The sequence below is a fragment of the Mus caroli genome, chromosome 4 (genome assembly GCF_900094665.2).
Source record: "Mus caroli chromosome 4, CAROLI_EIJ_v1.1, whole genome shotgun sequence".
NCBI lineage: Eukaryota > Metazoa > Chordata > Mammalia > Rodentia > Muridae > Mus > Mus caroli.
The window spans coordinates 92,004,464-92,025,493 of NC_034573.1; the positions used below are offsets into that span (position 1 = coordinate 92,004,464).

Sequence of the window (21,030 nt, forward strand, 5' to 3'; positions counted from 1 at the left end):
ATTTCTTTCTTCAGAGACTTGAAGTTCTTATCATACAGATCTTTCACTTCCTTAGTTAGAGTCACACCAAGTTATTTTATATTATTTGTGACTATTGTGAAGGGTGTTGTTTCCCTAATATCTTTCTCAGCCTTTGTGTAGAGAAAGGCCACTGATTTGTTTGAGTTAATTTTATATCCATCTACTTCCCTGAAGCTCTTTATCAGGTTTAGGAGTTTTCTGGTGGAATTTTGGGGGTCACTTAAGTATACTATCATATCATCTGCAAATAGTGATATTTTGACTTCTTCCTTTCCGATTTGTATCCCCTTGATCTCCTTTTGTTGTCTAATTGCTCTGGCTAGGACCTCGAGTACTATATTGAATAGGTGGGGAGAAAGTGGGCAGCCTTATCTAGTCCCTGATTTTAGTAGGATTGCTTCAAGTTTCTAGAATTTTAAAGAAGGTAAGTCAGTTATCAACTGCTACAAATTAAAATACCTCCCAAATTCAATGGCTTAAAACAATTAAGAACTTGTTCATTCGTGAATCTGTTGGACTGCTAGATAGATATTTTAGTCTGAGCCAGTCTTGGCTTTTCTGTGCAGGGCCCATTCAGGTTTGCAGTCAGTGACAGATTAGCTAATGGCTGGGTTATGATATTGTCTGCATTCCCCTATGTGTGCAGTTTCATCTGGGACAATCTGACTGCCCCATATGACCCTTCATCTTCCAGTGAACCATCCAAGCATGCACTTTTTTACTTTCTTATATTGTGACAGGAATCTGAAAAGGGGGGTGGGGGTGGGGAGCAGAAGCACAGAAGATTGTCCTAATAGCTGTGGTCTCAGAACTGACACAATGTTACTTCTGTTACATTCTGCTATTCCTAAGTCCCAAAGTCCAAATCAATAAGTAAACTATCTCTTGATGCAGAAGCTGTCTAATTACGGTGTAAAGGCCTGTGAATGCAGAGTGGGCAGCCATTTTTTTCTGCCCTCTCACAGGAGGCAAGGGAGCAAGCATTATTGTCCTGGAAGGATAAATGAAGAACAGTGGAGGTGGCCGAGCGTTCCAGATGAAGTGCAGTCAGGAGTTCTGTGTGGAGTGTAGGGTACAGAATGGGGGTGGTGAGGCTAGAGATGTAGACTCATAGTTAGAGCATGGCCTGCTCTTCTGTCCCAGCATGGAAATGGTGGCTCATCAGCTGCTAAGTTCAGCTCCAAGGGATCCAACACCCTCTTCTGGCCTCTTGAGGCTCCTGCAAACATGTGGTACATATGAACTCATGCAGGCAGAAACACATACATACAAAATAAATCAGTCTTAGACTGTAAGTGACTCTTCTGGAGAAGTTGTCAGGGGATAATCATAAGGAACAAGAATAGAAACTGTAAGAGATTCCCCTAGAACTTTTTTTTTTTTTTTTTTACTAAGAGAAATGAAATTAATTTTTTAAGAACTGAAAATTTTTGGTTATGATTTTTCAAGGATATGATTTTTGAATATGTATCTGAGTTTGTTATTGATTCTGTTGTGGCTAGCGCACTGTTTGTCATTTATCTCCTGTGGGTTCTCAGAGTGTCTTGGATTTGTTGCTTTTCTTGCTTTTGAAAACTCCTCTTCCTTTCTTTCTTCCCTAGCACACCTCCTGCTGTGCTCCACCACAGAAAACCCAGGGCTCCCAGCGCCTCCTCTCTCCTTGGAAAGTGCCTCAACTCTTTAGTTGTGACATGGCCTCAGTTCTGATAAGTTTTTGTAGTTGATCCATTTTTCCTTATTGGCAGAGCAGCATACTTTCAGCTTGATCTCAGCAGCAGATTTGAAGTAGGGACAGCGTGTGACCTGACTGTCTAAGAGTATTGATTGTTTTTAACTCCTGTGGTCACCCAGGGCAGTGTCAGCACTGGGTCCCACTCTTCCTTCATGAAAGGCTCTGCTTTTCACTTAGGGTTTGACTTGGTCTTGTACCTCAGCTGTTGTTATTCATTGTTTTTTGTTTGTTTATTTTTGGTTAGGAAGAGCATATTGAGATCAAACCAAGCATGCTAAATGAAAGTTCTCTCATGGAGACGTGTCCAGCCCTTGAAATGGATCTTTGATGATTTCAAGAAACTAGTCTTTTTAGAAACTGAGTGTGGAGAGAATATTTCTCAAAAAATTAAATATAGTAGTGACATTATAGATATTAAGATATTTGTATATAAAGATGGAATGTATATATATATATTTTTAAATCTACTGAGTAAAGAACTTAAAAGAGTGTGTAGTGTTTGCTTGACCTGAGGTGGTTTTGTTAGTGATGATGTTGTGTGTATTTCTAGGAAAACGTTGCCCCTGGTTATCGGTTGACACAGCCTTATATATTCTTAAGAAAAATGAGAATCCAGCAGAGCCACAGCTCATGTGCTTTACCGAACTACGAAACAGAGAAGTACACATATTTTTTTAATGTTAAGAATGTAATATTAAGTCAAGTTGAGGAAAATAATTGCTGATCACTAGTATTTAAACTCAAATTTCCTGTACTCTAGTGAAAGTATAGGTAGGTCCATGTAATATAGGAAGGCATAGATAAGAGCATAATCATTCTGCTACTATATATCTTTCATGGACTATAAGTTACCTTCTTATATTCTGAGGTTTTGGGGGCATGGATTGAGGATTGATTGACAGGTGCCCTAATCCATCTCATGCAAATATTTTTGTTGTACTCAGTAAAAAGAGTTGCGTTAGAGCCTCCTCACTGTCTAAGTACCGTTCCCAGCTCCTGGAACCATCGCTCTCCATGTTTGCTTACCTGTACTTCTACTCCAGAGCAGGACCACTCCAAAATCACCGTCCTCAGGGTTCAGAACAGGCTGATGGGAAGAAATGATTGTAAATGGTTTTATATGTTGCCCGTGAGGTGTTCTGGTCTTTTCTAATTATGTGTTTACTCAGAGGCCAAATATGTAAGCAGATACACACATGTGACTATTTTATAAGGACTACAAAATACAATCTACCACACAAGCACAGAAGTAATATTATCCAAAGACTTACTTCAATATTGTATTTAATCTTTATATTGGGCAAGTGAGAGACAAACGTTTTCCTGATGGAATGTTACATCGAAGTATTTATTGAAAGCTTCCTAACAGACCAGGGTGGTTATTGCCAGAACCACACAAAATAGCAGAAGTTAACATTTTTACTAACCTCATCTTCAGAGCTCAAAATAAAGCAGTGCCGGAAACAATAGCTTTTCCCGTTTGGTTTTGGGTAAAATGGCTCTCTTATAAGATTGTATGTGTAAAAACAATCATTCATAGATAGCAAGGCTATGTTTCAACTGAGTTTCTGTGTATCTCTTTATAGGCTTCTGGCCATCTGTAATATGTCATATTTACAAAGGATTTTTACTAGTCCTTTTAGTATCACAGTTATTTTCCTTATGAAGAGTTTTGAACCTCAGAACTTTTCACTTGCCATCTATAGTGGCATCTCACTGTTATAAGTGGGGAGTAAGGAAGTTTATGGGATCACATACATTAGGAAGTAGCAACATGTGTGTGTGTGTGTGTGTGTGTGTGTGTGTGTGTGTGTATATATATATATATAGTTTATTTATTTGTTTGTTTTTTAACACAGGGTTTCTCTATGTAGCCCTGGCTATCCTAGAACTTGCTCTGTAGACCAGGCTAGCCTTAAACTCATAGTTCTGGTCTCTGGCTTCCAAGTGCTGGGATTAAACGTGTGAGCCACCATGCCTGGTTAGATATCTTTTAGCTCTTATATGTCAGCCTATATATGGCCAGACCAGACCATTATCATTTCCAAAGCATAGATTTGGTAGTTTAGTCTTCATAATGATCCTCAGTTACATTGAATTAATTATTCTATTAAAATAGGGCTTAGCCGGGCGTGGTGGCGCACGCCTTTAATCCCAGCACTTGGGAGGCAGAGGCAGGTGGATTTCTGAGTTCGAGGCCAGCCTGGTCTACAAAGTGAGTGCCAGGACAGCCAGGGCTACACAGAGAAACCCTGTCTCGAAAAACCAAAAAAAAAAAAAAATAGGGCTTAATGCCAACCTCAGAGTGATTATGGTTCTAGGATAATCATGCAGAAAGAATCTAGAACTAAGATGAGCAACTGGATAATCAGACAGGTAGAGTACTGAATCTAGAACTGAGATGAGCAACTTGGTTATGAACCTCCAGGATGACCTAAAATATACATAGGGTTTGAAAATAATATTGAGCACTATTTGGTGGCTACTGTGTACTGCAGCACAAGTAACTACACTTAGCAGTTATCCACAACAGTGGCATATGTAGAGTTAAGATAGTAACAAGAAGGTCCCTGGTTTTTGTAAGAAATACTGAGGCTTCAGAAAGCTCCTAGGAGGTACATAGAGGAGTATGGATTGCTTGCTCTCTCTCTCTCTCTCTCTCTCTCTCTGCCTCCCAGGTGCTGGGATTAAAGGCGTGTGCCACCACGCCTGGCGGGTTGCTTTTTCTACAGGACAGGCAAATAAAGTATTTTCCTATACAAATGTCTTGATATCATTATAAATATCCAAAGTTTGTTAGGAAATAGTTTTAGATAAGCAGGTCTGTCTAGAACTTTATATCTTAACAACCCACACAAAAGTATTTTGTTAAAACTATAAGGGAGATCCATAAAGATCAATACCTCATGATTTCACACACACACACACACACACACACACACACGCACGCACACATAATGAGAGAGAGAGTAAAACTTACAGAAGCAAAGATGTTTTATGTGATTTTCCTGTAATACCAACTCTGGAGAGTCAGAGGCAGGAAGTCTACAAATTCAAGGCCAGCCTGGGCCTTATAACATATTCAGGGCCAACATGAAGTATGCATATATATAAATTGTTTCAGACAATCTGAAAAAATAAAAAATATATGAATTTCTGGCTTAAAAGTCAAAAAATAAACAGCAAAAAGGAGAGTAACATTGTAATCCATATAATTCAGGTTTTACAAATATGTTTAACTCATGTAAGTATGAACTTTAAAATGTAATTTTCTTGGATTTCACTGAAATAATTTTTAAAAATCATATATGCATATTTTAATCAGGAGATCTGTAGTCCTTTTCTTTAAGGAGCTTGGTGTTTGCATAAAAAAATCCTAAGAGTCCTCTGCTTCCTGTTGACAACATTTGCATCACACACATTTGTGAAGATTGTGGTGATGGCTTAGGTTATACGTAGCTTGTTCTCTGCTTTTGTTTTTAGGTAAATTTGAAAGCATAAAAAACCACAGTCCATGGTCTTGCTCTAGGGCTAAGTACAAGATAGAAAAGAAAAAGAATCTAAAAACAGTGAAAGATTAATAAACTATAACTCAATTGATAAATGTTGACTTAAATCAAATGATGTCTAAAGTGTCCCCCTCAGAAGAAAGATTTAAATCATTAAGATTTTTGGTGTTTATATTCTTTAATTCTTTTGCTAAAAGGTGTTTGGATGGACTGGTGAACTAGAAGCAGGAATTTATTGGTTAATTCCTTCCACAACTGGCTGTAGGCTAAAAAAAGAAACAAAACCAGTAACAGAAGAAGCCCAGCTTGTACATAGAGATGAAACAGGGGAATTATCTCTTACAAGTGAGTTTAGGTAAGTTTTATCAGTGCCATGCAACAAAATATAAATCAGTCTTTACCTATTTTCTCTGACCAGCTCCCATCCCTATCTTTCTGCTTTAATTTAGCATCTTACCACAGCATGATGGGTAGTATGCTTAAAAATATGAGAGAGGAACAAAAAACCAATACCTCATGATTCCACCCAGGGGTTCTCATGATAAAAATCAAATATATGCAATAACTGATATATTATTTACCTTGATATACTCATTCCACAGGTATACATATACCAAACCATGCCATGTATAATAAGTATATACTTTTAAAATTCACTAAGTAACCAAGAGTGACTTTGTATTTGCAAGTCTAAGGTTATCGTTAATATCTAGGTTCTCTGCACTTGTCCTCACTAAATGTATACCTCTACTAGGTTCTTCTCCACTAGACATTGCCTTTAAGGTAGATGTTTTAGTTACACTCATAATTTTGCAGTCAAAGGCTCTACCGCTGAGCTATACCCCCTATTCTTGATCTTGATGACTGTCAAATCTGGTCTAAACCTTAAGTTCTTCTCCTGTGTCCGAGATGATGTTCAAATGAGATCTGGCCAGACAGATCAAGATGTGATACAGTGTAACTCAGAAAAAAAGTTCTTCAATGGCATTATTACTTCCTTTGAAACTTGTCCTCAAAAACTGCCTTTAGGAAGTAGAGAGCTTGCTCAGTGGTAAGGACACTGGGTCCTCTTCTACTTGGGTTCAAGTCTTAGCACACACTTGGTAGTTCACGCCCTCTGAAACTTCAGTCTTGGGGATCCAGTGGCTTCTTCTGACCTTGCAGACATCAAGCATGCAATAGTGCATAAGCATACGTGCAGGCAAAACACACATAGACATTTAAAAAAATTTGTCTTTAGATGTTTTGTTTGAAAATAATAATTTCAATTTTTTCCATTCTAGGTCAACTTTATCAGAGATATTTGAAGTAATTGATTTAGATGGCAATGGTCTGATTAGCCTTGAAGAGTACAATTTTTTCGAATTGAGAACAAGTGGTGAGAAGTGTGATGAGGACGCCTGGGCTGTCTGCAGAGGTGAGTGTGGCATCCCTCATTCTCAGAAACAAGCCAGATCCTCTGTGGAAGATATTTTAACATGGAAGATAGTGGGGGGTGCTGGCCGGGTGGCACGGTGGGTGGCACGGTGGGTGAGAGAACCTATTGCTCTTGCCAGGACCTCACCCACTGCCTCCAGCTCCAGGGCCTTCTACACCCTTTCCTGGCCTTCATAGGCATCTGCATTCATATGGTGCACATAAACTCATACAGGCACACACACACACACACACACACTCTGTATTCACATGGTGCACATAAACTCAAGCAGGCATACACATACACACACACACAATCTGTACTCACATGGTGACCTAAACTCATGCAGGCACACACACACACACACACACACACAATTTTTCTTAAACAGTAAGACTCTTTTTTTAAAACTTGAACATTTATTTTTCTCAAAGTGATAGTTGGTATACTTGCTAAAAGATATGAATTACTTAATAATTATTTCAGCTTTTGGGGGCTTAAAATATATTTTAAAAACTTTAAAATTATTCATTTGACAGTTCATACATGTATATGTAATTTTAATTTTTTTCAAACCTTGTTTTTAATGATGGTTCTTAAACACTTTAACCTCCCTCCTTTGAAGCCCACCAACTATCAGAGTAGTAGAAAAGAAAGGATATGAGGGGGTAGGGGAAGTGGACCCTGTTTAGAAAGGTTCTGTGGAGCAACTCCCTCCCATCTGTGTTGTCTGGAAATTGGTAGTTTACTTCACAGGTTAGCAGGCAGTGGCAGCTCAGTCTATTTGCAAACACTTCATGGATACACCAGCAGTGCAGTTCGGTAGAGTAGGGTTAGCAACAGCAGAGCCATGACCTAGCAGAGACAGCCAGGCCTCAGCCTCTGCCCAAGATAGCAGGAGAGACCCAGAGTGATATCAGAAGTTCTTTGGTGTGCCTCTCTCAGGGAAGTGAAGATCAGCGAAGACTTGAGATGCACAAGTGTTACACAGTTACACAGCTACACAGCTAGCTGTACTAGCAAGCCAAGCTCTCTCTTCTGTTACTCCGTGGAGTACTATCCAAACATCATGTGTCCTCCATGTACCATGCCTCAGCACATGTCTAGCCTCAGGTCTTGCTTCAGCACATGCATCCAATCAGCAAAAGCGGCAAGAAGCTGCAGTACACCACCAGAGTTTGTTGGTGTGTTTCTTTCTATGGAGTCCTGACAAATGCAGCTCAACTACACAGTGTAAGGCAGTCCAATACATGTATGTTGTTAGCAAAGAATATTCTGTCTGCTTCAGTGAAACATTCCTTCAACAAGTCTTCTTTGGTCTTTCACACCTGAGTCCACTCTAAACACATGAATGTTCCTTCATGAGTTTTCCCCAGCAAAACACCATCCAACTGACTTTCCAAAGAACCCTTAAGTTTCCACCTCATGTATACAAAGTTTTTTATACATATCCACACCCCATACATCCCAGCATGCCTTCTTCCTACCTTCATCTCCTACCCCTTTCTTCCTATTCCTCCTCCTCTCTATCTCCCACTTCTCTCCCCTCCTCTTCCTTCTTCTTTTTCCTCCTTCTCTTCTTCCCCAACTCAGGCCAGTCAGTTGTGCCTACTGGAATACTGACTTCTCACTGAGTTGTCTTTGCTGGACTTGTGAAAGAAGGTAAGCACAGTCAGTGAATTCAGGAGTGCAGGAGCACATGTCCAGAAGAGAGCACTCCGCTCCTGCTCTGTGGGGCATTTTCCTGATTGTTAACTGATGGAGGTGGGCCCAGCACACTGTGGGTAGGGTCACCCCTGGGTACTTGGTCTTGGCTTCTGTAAGGAAGCTAGATAACCAGAAGCAGGAAAAACAAAACAAACAAACAAACAAAAAGCAGCCAGCAAGCAGCAACTCCTGCCTCTAGGTTCCTGTTTTGACTTTCTGCCCTGGTTTTCCTTTATGGTGTGGGCTGTGACCTGTAAGCTAAGATAAACCCTTTCCTCCACAGCTCACTTTTAGTCATGGTATTTATCACAGCAACAGAGAAATAAGGTAGAACATGTTTGTGGTTGTTGTTGTTGTTGTTGTCTTTTGAGTCAAGGTTTCATGTAGCCTTAACTGGCCTTGAACATGCCACACAATCAAGGGTGGCTTTGAACTCCTAATTCTTCTGACTCTATCTTCCAAATTTGAGGATTAAAGGCCTGATTCATAACAGTGGTTTGGACAGTGGTTTGGTTTGTATGCTTTTATAATTGTGTATAAAAACTTCGTCACCAAACACAAGTCAAAGTAGACTTTCCTCCTGTTATCGTGTAGAAATTTTATAGTTTTTGTGTAATACAGTTTCATCTGTGGCTCTTTTGAAGTTTTTCTTGTCTTTTTTTGGTTTTTCAAGACAGGGTTTCTCTGTGGACCCCTGGCTGTCCTGGAGCTCACTCTGTAGACCAGGCTGGCTTCGAACTCAGAAATTCACCTGCCTCTGGCTTCCAAGTGCTGGAATTAAAGGCGTGGGCCAACACGCCCGGCTTGAAGTTACTCTTTGTGAAAAGTTTAAAGTCCATGCCTAGATTTATTATGGCTATCTGCATGTTTAGGAGCATTGTTGAAAAGACTTGCTTAGTCATTGTGTTGCTTTCCTCCTTTGTTACTCATCAGTAGTGTGGATATATTCAAATCTCTCCCTAATACCGTTTTGATTATCTAACTCTGAGTCAGGTTCTGAAAGATCCTGACAGAATGTAAAAGGTCACAGAAGCCCTGAAATTGGCAAGATAGATTTCATTGTTAGCAGAACTAGCTTTACTGACTTAGAAAAATAGAGGTGCACAATGCTCTGGCCACTCCTTGAACCCGTGTGTCTGCCAATGTTTTGACTATTCCTTGAACCCATGTGTGTGCCCACAGATGAAGCCCATTGCCAGGTGTTTGTGATATTGGTTTCTGGGAAGGAGTCAGAAAATCTCCCCAGCAACCACAGCTGGGCCAATCCGGAGTTGCTACACCTGCACCAGACTCTTTCCTTGTACCCCTCCCATACCCATTTCTTGAGAATAGACGTTGTTTATATCTGGAAATCCCCTACTCCCCCACTTGTCCTTTCCCCCTTAAGGAACTGGGACCCCTTTTCCCTTAGGGTCGACTCCTCTACCCCTGCGTGGGATACGAGTCATCCCCAGAGCTCTGGCTTTTCCGGAATAAAGCCTCATGTGGTTTGCATCAAGCTTGGTCTCTCGTGAGTTCTTGGGTGTCCGCTATTGTCCCGAGGCCTGAGCGAGGGGCTCCTCTTGGAGTCTTTCAGTTCCTCTTGGTAGGTATATTAAGGGTTAAGACTAGGGCTATCTTTGCTAGTAGACAAGTGCATTACACTGGGCTTTATACCCAGCCCTATAATAAATTTGAGAAATTAATAAGGATTAAGAATTTTAAGTTTTAAACATCAAGTTATTGCTGGCTCACATAGTATAGTATTAAAGACACATTTTTCTTTAATACTTTCCTTGTAATACATATCAAATATTAATTTTATCTTTACTAAATAGTACATTACTATTATTATTCTTTCTCATTTAATTTGGATAATTTTCTTTAAAAAATCCTGTGAATCTGTTTCAGTTATAAAACATTTTAAAATATTGGTCAATCAAGTATGTCTTTTGTTTTATCATAATAATGCATAGGAAAGATGCATTACCTTATTTAACATTTAATAATGGTAACTAAGCATATTTAGACTTCCCTCCAGAAATGCAGGTTTTCATTATCTAGCAGTTTTTCGAAGGACCTGCCAACAATTTGTTAGAGAAACTGTACTTGTAGTAGTAGTCTCCTTAAGCCTGATGCTTTCAGTTTACCCTTTCTCAAACTCCAGTCGTCTGCGATATATTTTATCAAGTTCATTCAGGTTCTGGTGGGTGTAAGGGGCATTATGAAATATCAATATCAATTTTGAATGAGTGGTTAGGTTGATAAAATTAGTTTCATCTAACTTGGAATGTGTTTGCATTTCTTACAATGTGCCAGTATCTTGGGAGAAAAAACAAACAGACAAAACAAAACAGAACCACCTCCCCAACCATGTCCTATGATGGTGTCTGTGTTGAGCTGTGGGAAGTTAGAAAGTTAAAAAAAAAAAGCTTGAGGGATTCTTAATTTCCTTGTTATTGCTGACAACTGAAAGTTTATAAGTAATAGTGTAGACATTAAACATGTGGACTTTTAAATAATGTATGAAAGAAATGTTGGTTGTATTTACAGAAAACTTTGACACAAAGAAGAATGAATTAACAAGACAGGGCTTTATGGACTTGCATCTGATGGAAGCAAATGACCGAGAAGGAGACCCTCTTGACCTGTGGGTGACTCTGCATTCCATGGGCTATAATAAGGCTCTGGAGCTGACAGAGGTAAGACATTCAAACGCTGACAGTAACCTTGGTTTCCATGGTATTTGCTCTTGAACATTCTCCTGATACAGGACTTTTTAAATCTAGACACTCAAGTCCCTGAACTTCAGTAGTGTGAGGTGAATCCCAGGCATATGCCGTGCGTTTCCAGTTCTCTAGAGAAAGAAGCATGTTCTTCACTGAAGGGTACTTACTGTCAACTGTAACTAACCAGAGACAAAAAGCTTGCACGTTGATATGCAGAGGGACATTAGAACGTCAAATGTATATATTTTTCCTGGAACACAGTCCAAGAAGGGAATTGTGTGAGAATTCTTAGTGCTCATGAGAAAACTCCAAGTGAACAAGACAAGAGTCTTGTGATCTCAGTTTCTTCAAAAACATGGAACTGTTCTTGGAATGTGCTTTTATGCCCCACCCAGGGAGTGAGGTTACTTCAGATTATTCATTATGGCTGGCTGTTGTTATTTGTTTACATGCCTCTACGGAAAACCACGATTTTGCTATGTGTGGCTTGCCCTATTGATTAAACATCTTACTCATGTGATTCTTCTTAGCTCTCAGAGTTTAAATTGGCTGATGCTCTGAATAAAGTTGGCTAGTGCATGAGACTTTAATGTGCCTAATATTTAGGTCCCGCTTTCCCAGGCTCAGGCCACCAACCTATTTTTGATTGGAGATGGCTGTTTGAATTGTCAAAATCTTAGTTATAAATAGAGGAACTTCATCCTAAGAGAAAGAAGATTCTCTGAGAATAAGAAGGGTGTGTCTACAGAGAGTTAAGAATGCTTGTTTTTGTTTTGTTTTGATTTTTGTTTTTTTGTTTGTCTGTTTTATAGTGCTTGGGTTAATATTTATAAGACACGGAAACAGTGACTGATCCAAAGCACTCTGTATGTGATGCACTAGTCAATGATGTAATGAGCAGGTACACAGTTAAATAATACTCTAAGTCCAAAGGACGAGGGAAATTAGGCCTTCTTAAGTTCTGTGTCATGTTTAAAATACAGGATTTAAGAATTTGAGCTCAACCACATACTAAGTAATAAGATTTCTTTATATTCTTAACCTGGTATTCACTTTCTCATGCATCAGTCAACTTTTTAATATTTAGTTTATGTGTACAATGTTTTGGTTGCATGTACGATTGTGTACCACATGCATGCCTTATGTCCATAGAAGTCAGAAGAAGATGTCAGATCCCTTGGCACTAGAATCACAGATGATGGTGAGCCACCATGTGAGTGCTGGGAAATGAATCCAGGTCCTCTGGAACAGCAGCCCTGCTCTTAACTGCTGGGCCATCTCTCCAGCTCACACTTCAGACACTTAAATGGGTAGTACTAAAAATGACAGATTTAAAATGTAAGAACTTTGACTAAATCTCTATTTTGATATCATTTAGCATTCCTCAGAAGTCAGAAGTGTTCTTTCTGAGTTCTCTCTCTCTCTCTCTCTCTCTCTCTCTCTCTCTCTCTCTCTCTCTCTCTCCCTCCCTCCCTCCTTCCCTCCCTCCCTCTCCCTCTCTCTCTCTCTCCCTCCCTCCTTCCCTCCCTCTCTTTCCTTTTAAGCACCTCGCTTTTGTTGAGTGTGAAGAGTTACCATAATTTTTTAAATTTATTTTTGGTTTTTCAACACAGGGTTCCTCTGTGTAACAGCCCTAGCTGTCCCGCAATGAGCTCTGTAGATCAGATTGGCCTCATACAGAGATCCACCTGCCTCTTCTTCCTGGGTGCTGGGATTAATGGGATACACCACCACAGCCCAGAGGAGTTACTGTTTATTTAATGTATATGAGCACACTGTAGCTGTCTTCAGACACACTGGAAGAGGGCATCAGATCCTATTACAGATGGTTGTGAGCCACCATGTGCTTGCTGGGAATTGACCTCAGGACCTCTGGGAGAGCAGACAGTGCTCTTAACGGCTGAGTCACCTCTCCGGCCTTCTGTAATTTTTAAGTATCCCTCTTTAACCTTGTATTTTGTGAATTTTACATTTTACATTTTGAACCACAGCTGTAAAAGCTACTTCTAGTGTATAATCAGTATTCTGTTACACATGTTTTCATGTAATAGAAATTTAAAATCAATAAAACAAAACAACTTGAAACCATTTGAAACCATTTATTAATATTACTTACCTTTGAAACCATAGGTAAGAAAGGCTTAAAAGGTAAATTTTTGTGATGTAAACTTTATTTATAACATCAAATAGATAATATATTCCCTCTATTTGAAATTTAACAGCAGGGGGCTGAGGATGGCACTCAGTTGATAAGAGTGATTGCCTAGAGTACACAGAGCCCTGAGTACAGTTCTCAAGACTGTATAAACTGGGCACGGTAATGTATGCCAGTCAAATATAAAATATTAACAGGAGAAATCACAGGCACCAGAACTTGTCAGAGTGTCCTATGGTGTCCTAGTTTGCTTTCTATTGCTGGGACAAAAGCCATGACCAAAAGCGGCTAGGGGAGGAAAGGGCTTATTTACAACTTCTAAGCCGGAAAGGGAAGTCAGGACTAGGAACTGAAGGCAGGACTGAGGCAGAGGCCATGGACGGGTGCTGCCTACTTGCTTGCTCTTCATGCTTTGCTCAGCCTGATTTCTTATATATCCCAGGACCATCTGCTCAAAGGATAGCACCCCCCACATTTGACTTTAGCCCTCCCACATCAATTATTAATCAAGAAAATGTCCCACACACTTCTCCACAGGCCAGTGTGATAGAGGCATTTTATCATTTGACTACCCCTCTTCACAGATAAACCTAGAGTTTGTGTCAAGTTGACAGAAACCTCCCCAGTACAAATAAGACTACCACACCCCCCCCCATCACAGTTGAGACTGTCACATCCCCCTCCTCAGCATAGATGATGAGACAACTACTCTAAAGAAAGACAAGCCATGATCTGTTGCTTATAAGAGAGAGCAATGATGGGCGGGCACAGCTGGTCTGTATCGATCATCATGCTTGCTTTTACTTATTTTATCTTGGAGGCCATGATGTTAAGGAGTTATCGTTTAAGTACTAAAGCCATAAATGATTTGACCGTCTTTGGAGAAGCGTATGCATGTGCGAAATTCTTAATTGTGTTGATTGGTTGGCACTCAATGGCATTCATTTTTAAAACTCTGGACAGTAGTTTTTAAAGTCTCTGAGATTGAATGGCATGCTGTGTATGTCTAAAATCTTATCACCTGGGAAAGTACTAAGCTGATGTAGTAGGAGGCCTTTGAGTTGGAGTCTAGCCTGGGCTGCATAGGAAACTGAGAACATCCGGGAATAAATAGCAAGACCCTGTCTCTAAAAGGAAAAGACAAAAGGAAAAACAGCAACAACACAACCTCTAACAAACAAGACATGTGATAAGAAGTGAGTCAAAGACCCTCTGAACCATGATGCCCACATTTCCCAGGTGTGGCCAAAAAAAAAAAAAAAAAACCCAAGTCCCAAGGATTCTCTGATTTACCTCATGCAGCCTTTTAATTTGTCTTTTAGTTGATAGAAACTCATTTACCTATAATGTTAATGCAGGTTCAGCCAGAAGCATGAGATTTGGTGCAGGCTCTCCTTAGGTTTGTCAAAAGGAAATCTAAGGCTTGCTTGCTTGATTTAATTATTTGGATTCAAGGCTATACTAATTACTATGTCCATCAACATAAGAGAAAGTTTTTTTAAAGTTTTTGTTTTGTATGTGTGTGTGTATGTGTGTATGCAAGTATGTGCACATACATGCAGGTGCCCACAAAGGCCAGAGGCATTGGATTCCGTAGAGCTGAGTTACAAGTGGTTGCAAGATGTCCAGCACAGCAAGTGCTCTTTACCACTGAGCCTTTTCTCCAACCCTGAGTGAACAACAACAAAAAATTTTTTGATGAACTGTTAGAGTGATATAATTCCTAAAAATGGAATCACTCTCTTCACAAGATTTTTATTTAAAAGAGTTTATAGTTGATTTCCTTTACCTACAGTTTTAGTTATTTGTAATCTATTGTAGTCTGAAGTATTAATTTGAAGAATCCAGAATTTAAACACAAAACAAAACGCTACATCCAAAATTAAGTTCTATTCTGAGTCACATGATGAGCTCTCACGAGTTCTTACCATCCCCTGACTAGGACGGAATTATCCTTTTTTCTAGCTTCTGTGTCAGTGACAGGCTTGGTGGCAAGCACTTCTACCCCCTAGCCAAATGAAGCTTAATTGATATGATAAGCATTTTTAGTAAGTTTATTTATTTAAAAATTTACCAGAGGCTAATCCAAGATTTTGTTTGTTTCCCTCATCAGGCATGCCCATTTGTCATCAATATCTACGCTGAAAGATGCAAGCCAAGAATCAAAGCTGTCCATATGGAGGCATGCAGTGGGCAACTTGAGAAGGCCATTTGCAAATCTGTCCTTGATAGAAGCGATGCTAAAGTCATGGATGGCTATGAAAATATAATCGTACATACTTGCAATTATGACACATGGATAACATCAATTATTGAAAATAAGGTATTAAAGCTTTGCATCGTGGCAGTATTATAACCAGTGAGGTTTATCCAAGGCATGGTTATTGCTAATTGAAAATAAGGTATTGATTATGTGGTAGCTATCCCATTTTAGTATACAGTTTAATAATAATGTTATCTTCCTTCTTACATTGCAGCCAAATACCCTACTATATTTTTAATATTTATAATGGAAAATTGTTATTTTTAGTATGTATAAATCAAACTTGACATTATACTTTAATGTTATTTATAATAAGTTAAGACCATTATTTTTATGTTAAAATATGAAAGTTAAAATTTGGAGATCAGTGAAGGATCAGCATAACTTAGGTACAAAATAAGGATATAATTTTTGTCTCTATAAAAATTTTATTTTTTAAATCTATTAGATTGTTACACAGCAAGACCACTAGGAAGTATGAAATATACTCTCTGATTTCAAGTTGAGGTACTTAGAAAGACAGATGCTGTCAAAGAGAAGAGAGGATAAGTAAACACTAAGCCATGGAGTGAGTACTGCTCCCATGTGCAGTAGTTCAGCCCACCTGTGTCTCTTGTCATGGTGTAGACCGTAGATCTTGGAGATGATGTGTGATGAGGGCAAAGAGGGCGGTAGCCTAGGATTTCAGCCTTATCTGCGGTTTAGATATACTAAGAGGCAACCTTTAGAAGCAAGGCAAACAGAAGAAAACCATGGGGAGGGGCAGCACAGAGCTTTACCAGGAAAGCCAAACAATGATGCTAGAGTGGGTCCAGGACACGTGCTTACTGAGCCAATGAATAAGAAAGGATCTCAGTTACATGGATGTTTCAGGCATCTTAGTTGGGAGGTGAGATCCAAGTGAATGGGTGCTAGAAAAATAGAGGTGAAGGACGGATGGACATTGTTGCTATAATAAGCCAAGGATGAGCTAACTTGCTCTTGCTCCTCCATTGGGGGCCCTGTGATCCATTCAATAGCTGACTGTGAGCATCCACTTCTGTGTTTGCTAGGCCCCGGCTAACTTGCTCTTACTGTCCACAGTGGTCTGGGAATGAAAATCATTTGAAAGAAAGCTGCTGATGTCATTGTGGTCATGTAGAAGGAAACCCACAGCACTGGGCTGGTTTGTGTGAATTTGTACTGGACTGGATTCTAGAAACAGTTGATCAGGTCTTATTCTCAGGTGTCTATCTGTGTTTATTTTTCAAAACTAAAGACTTTTAATTTTCTACAGTCAGATAATAAAGTGATTATTCACATCAATAACGAACTGAGTAAAAACTGTGTCAACAACAGAGGACTCAACATCTTTGCAGTAGAAGTAGCACCAAGATCTACAATGGTAAATGTTACTCTCTTACTAAAGCCTTTGGAAAAGAAATCATTTTCTATTAATGCTATCTATCAATAAGCATGCTGCATGAAGTGAAGTGCAAAGTTATTTAAGCATGGCATTCATAGCACTAAATACCCCATTTCTTCTAGAGGAGAGGTAGCGAGCTTTGTGCTTAGATTGCTTTGGGTTATTTTGTCATTTAGCCAGGCTGGCCTCAGACTCACTGTGTAGCCAAGACTGATGTTAAACTCCGCTCTTCAGTCCACTATACCTGGCGTAGGCTTTCCTTTTAATTCAGTCTTGTCACTGCTTGATTGAGTGGCAGTGGGATAGTCATTTAACCTTCTCTGTTTTAGTTTGTTTTAAAATTTGTTTTACAATGTATGTGTGTGCACATTCGTGCTGCAAAGTGCATGTCAGAGTTAGAGGACACTTGTCAGGAAACCATGTGTTCCAGGATCCAGCTCAGGGGCAGACACTTTTATCAGCTGAGCCATTTTCCAGCTCTGTCCAGTTTAAGGGTGAAATTAAAGTAATATTACTAGGTTAGTTAAGTCCTTCACAAGGTTAGTATAAAGAAAAATATCAAATTATATGCATGGAACCACTTTTAAACATCATATGGAGAAATGCTAAATATTATGACTAGTAAGTTATTTTAATAAACCAAACTATGCATATCTACACTATTAAGATTGTTCAATATTACCTGAGAAACGAAACAGCTCTAAGTTTTAAATAAGCAACTAAGAGCCAGAAATAGCTATAATCTTAGTATAGCAGACTCTGTCTTTCTCATGAGGTCACAAAGCGAAAGGCAAAAATGGATCAGCACACTCCCAGGGTCTGATGAAGGAGCAGAGAAAAAGCTTATAGTGTATATTTTACACCCTCCCCCATGCTTTCTGTGAAATTTCACAACCTTCTTGAGTGATTTAAAGGTAAAGAGTAAAAATAGCTTATTCTTTAAGTTTCTCCAATGAAGACGTAGGAAGTGGACTTCAGAGCTAACTCCGCAAGAAAAGTACTTGCTGTGGATCCTCAGAACCCTGTAAGGCAGGCATGGTGCTGCACAGCCTGTAACCCTAGTTCTAGGGAGAGAAACAGGCCAGACAGTCCAGCCTGATCAGCAGGGTAGGTTCCCTAAGATGGATAGTGTTTGAGGAAGGGTAATTGAACTTGACCTCTTCCTTCCACATATGTATATGCACGTATGTCCACCCACATGGACATGTGTACTCATGTGCACACAGGGATTATTTTTTCTTTGAGACAGTAGTCTCACTGGAGAACCCTAGAACTTACTGTGTAGACCAGGTTTCCCTTGAACTCACAGATACCTGCCTGTCTTTGTCTCTTGAATGCTCGGATTAAAGCTGTGCTCCACCACACCTAGTTTCACAGATATTTGTTTATTAAACTAGGCCTACAAATATATTGGAAATTAGCAAATAACAGTAAATTATCAAAAATAAAATCTTTCTGTTTTTTTATGCAGGTTTGTCAACATGTAATGCCCCTGAATGAACAACAAGAATGGATATATTGTTGTGTGTATTCTCTTGTAGCTTAAATAATTCCATTTGGAGCTATGAAACTGAGAAGTATTTTAGATCAACTGTTTTATTTATTAACTACATACTTTTCCATGTAACTGGTGTACTTAATAATCTGTTTCATTTCTATGCATTTATATTTTATGTCAGTGTTTTATATTTTATTATTAAAATACAATAGTGTTTTAAAAGTATGTGACTGTCTTGTTAATTGAGTGGGAAATATAAGTACTTTTTTGTTTTTTAATGAAAAGAAAACTATAGATAAGATTTTTAAAAATAGTATTCAATAACTTCTTCAAAATTTTGGTTTGTCTTTTTTGTTTGTTTGTTTGGTTGGTTTTTTCAAGACAGGGTTTCTCTGTATTGCCCTGGCTGTCCTGGAACTCACTCTGTAGACCAGGCTGGCCTCAAACTCAGAAATCTGCCTGCCTCTGCCTCCCCAGTGCTGGGATTAAAGGCGTGTACCACCACGCCCAGCTTGGTTTGTCTTATAAGAAAACTAAAAGACAATATAAATACAAAACCAGCTATTTAAGGGTCTAATTTAAGGGTCAAAAGGTGAAGTGGAATTGAAGAAACCTATTTTGTGAGACAGGAAGCTAAGAGACCTGTTGACAATTGCAGGGATATTTGTCCCAACAGCAAGCTTCCCACTGGCGTGTTTGTGGGTGGCTTTTCACAGAGGATACACTGGAACAGTTAAAACTAAGCATGTGTAGCAGTTAAGGAGACAGTATGTGACATGAAAAGTGACAACAAGCAATTAAAAACTGTTTGTCAGTAACACAGTACTTGGCCAGTCTCAGCTTGGAATTATGAGTACCGTCTGGCAGACGCTATTTATTATTTTGCCTACTATATGCAAGCACATAGTTTAAGTGTTACTTGGAGTTTGGACCATTAATTTAGATATATGTAAAATGTGGTTGCGTTACCTTACTGTTTGAACTCTTCAGACAGACGTCTCATTAAAAGTAGTGAAATTTAACATTATTTTATTTATTGTCAAATACCTTACAAGTTCAACAGCTGTGGCATATATCTTATGCCACCTCATACTGAGTTACAGAAGATTGTGTATCGAGCTAGAAACATATAACCAAGTTGCTACATTTGTCTGAAGTAGGATAGGGGGGTTTATAATCGGATAATGGGTCTCATGAACTAGTATCTCACAAACATGGAGACTCAAGAACATGACCACGGAGCACCACCGTGGGACCTGGCTTACAAGACCTCTCTGCTCTGCTGCTGTGGTGGTTGGGGTCGGGGCTCACTATCTTAGCAGTTCCATCTCACTTAAATTTTCTTTTTCCTCCTAACTTTTACATTCCACAGTTGTGATATTTTAAAACTAATTTGTTAGGTTTTAGATAACTACCTTAAGAAGACCTTAAATTACTGTACTTAATCACTTCCTGATTTTCTACTAGATATTGGCATAGACAAGGCTTTTTAAAAAAAGCTAGTGGCCTTCTCTTAAATCTATTTTTGTGTAGGTTAAATATACAGCAGAAACTTGCTATGCTATATTTTTAATCATATCTTGGGTATAAACCAGGAAATAGAACTGTATTTCTGATTTTGGCCACTAGGGGGTGAGTGCATGTTAGAAAGGGGGGGGGGAGTTTTCAACTCTGTTACGACTTTATGACTACTAACAAGACTCCTTTGATGAACTATGTGCTTTGTCTGAGTGAAAAATACATGAAGACAATTCCTGATAAAATGAATACCAAGTCTTCTCCTCTTAAAAAGTGCTGACTTGCAGTTCTTTATGACTGTAGTTATAAGATCTATATATGACCCTGCTAGCTTTATATGGCGTAAAAATCTCTATTGTTGCTATCCAGACTGCTTAATTCCTAGGGAAAAGAAGGAACTACATCATGGCTTGAGGAAAATAAAGTAAATGAATGCGCCCATTTAAAGGAAATAAATAAGATCTGTGCGGGGAGAGAATTTAAGGACTAGGAACTAGTAATAGTTGCCCAGTCTAGTGGACAAACTTTGGTCTGCATTGGCCTACTTTGGCTAACTGTAGCTACTCTGTCTAAGGAAGTCAAGAGCAGGCAGCCTTAGTTCTTATAAGCTGCCTTTATTTGTAATTAGAGTCAGTGTGGACTTTCACATAGGCACGCTAGGACTCTGGCTGCAGCTCAGTGGCTGAGTGCTCGCTTAGTGTGCATGGGCCTCGCTTTGTCTCCAGAACCACAAGAAGACAGGGAACGGAGCAGTCTTTCACTTTGCATAGTTCTCAAAATAACAATATTAAAGACAGCACCTGGATCTAAAAGGACCTGGAATATTGTTTCATTCTTCAAAAATTAAACTGTTTCCCATTTCTTTTACATGTAGTTCACAGTTATCTAGTATTTTATATACACACAGTCCTTCTTTTACTGTCCTTTGCAATCAAGTACAAGATCCACCAGATTAAGCTGAAGGGCAGCCAAAGCGTGATCTTCTAGTTGAGCCCTGATAAGGTAAGCTCACCTCCCTACCACCTGTGGTGTCTTTCTGCAAATATGACCACTCTAAATTGGCCCTTCTCCACTCCTCTTCCAGATGTGACCATGAT

The 21,030-nt window shown here is 39.2% G+C and overlaps 1 protein-coding gene and 1 pseudogene across 4 annotated transcripts in view; both read left to right on the forward strand.

The window, feature by feature from the left end:
• Efcab7 (EF-hand calcium binding domain 7) overlaps positions 1-18,637 on the forward strand; it is a 51,614-nt gene extending 32,977 nt beyond the window's left edge. For 3 of the 4 annotated variants that reach the window (XM_021159714.2, XM_029476087.1, XM_029476088.1), the window contains exons 8-14: positions 2,304-2,413; positions 5,460-5,617; positions 6,546-6,679; positions 10,919-11,067; positions 15,363-15,572; positions 16,789-16,896; positions 18,389-18,633. In XM_021159714.2, the coding sequence (XP_021015373.1) occupies positions 2,304-2,413; positions 5,460-5,617; positions 6,546-6,679; positions 10,919-11,067; positions 15,363-15,572; positions 16,789-16,896; positions 18,389-18,463 (944 nt within the window). In that variant the 3' untranslated portion in view covers positions 18,464-18,633. Of the gene's footprint in view, positions 1-2,303; positions 2,414-5,459; positions 5,618-6,545; positions 6,680-10,918; positions 11,068-15,362; positions 15,573-16,788; positions 16,897-18,388 lie in introns of all 4 variants that reach the window. The other variant, XM_021159712.2, reaches the window with a different exon arrangement.
• On the forward strand, positions 15,580-15,703 carry LOC115031063 (annotated as a pseudogene).
• Positions 18,638-21,030: the final 2,393 nt, after the last annotated feature.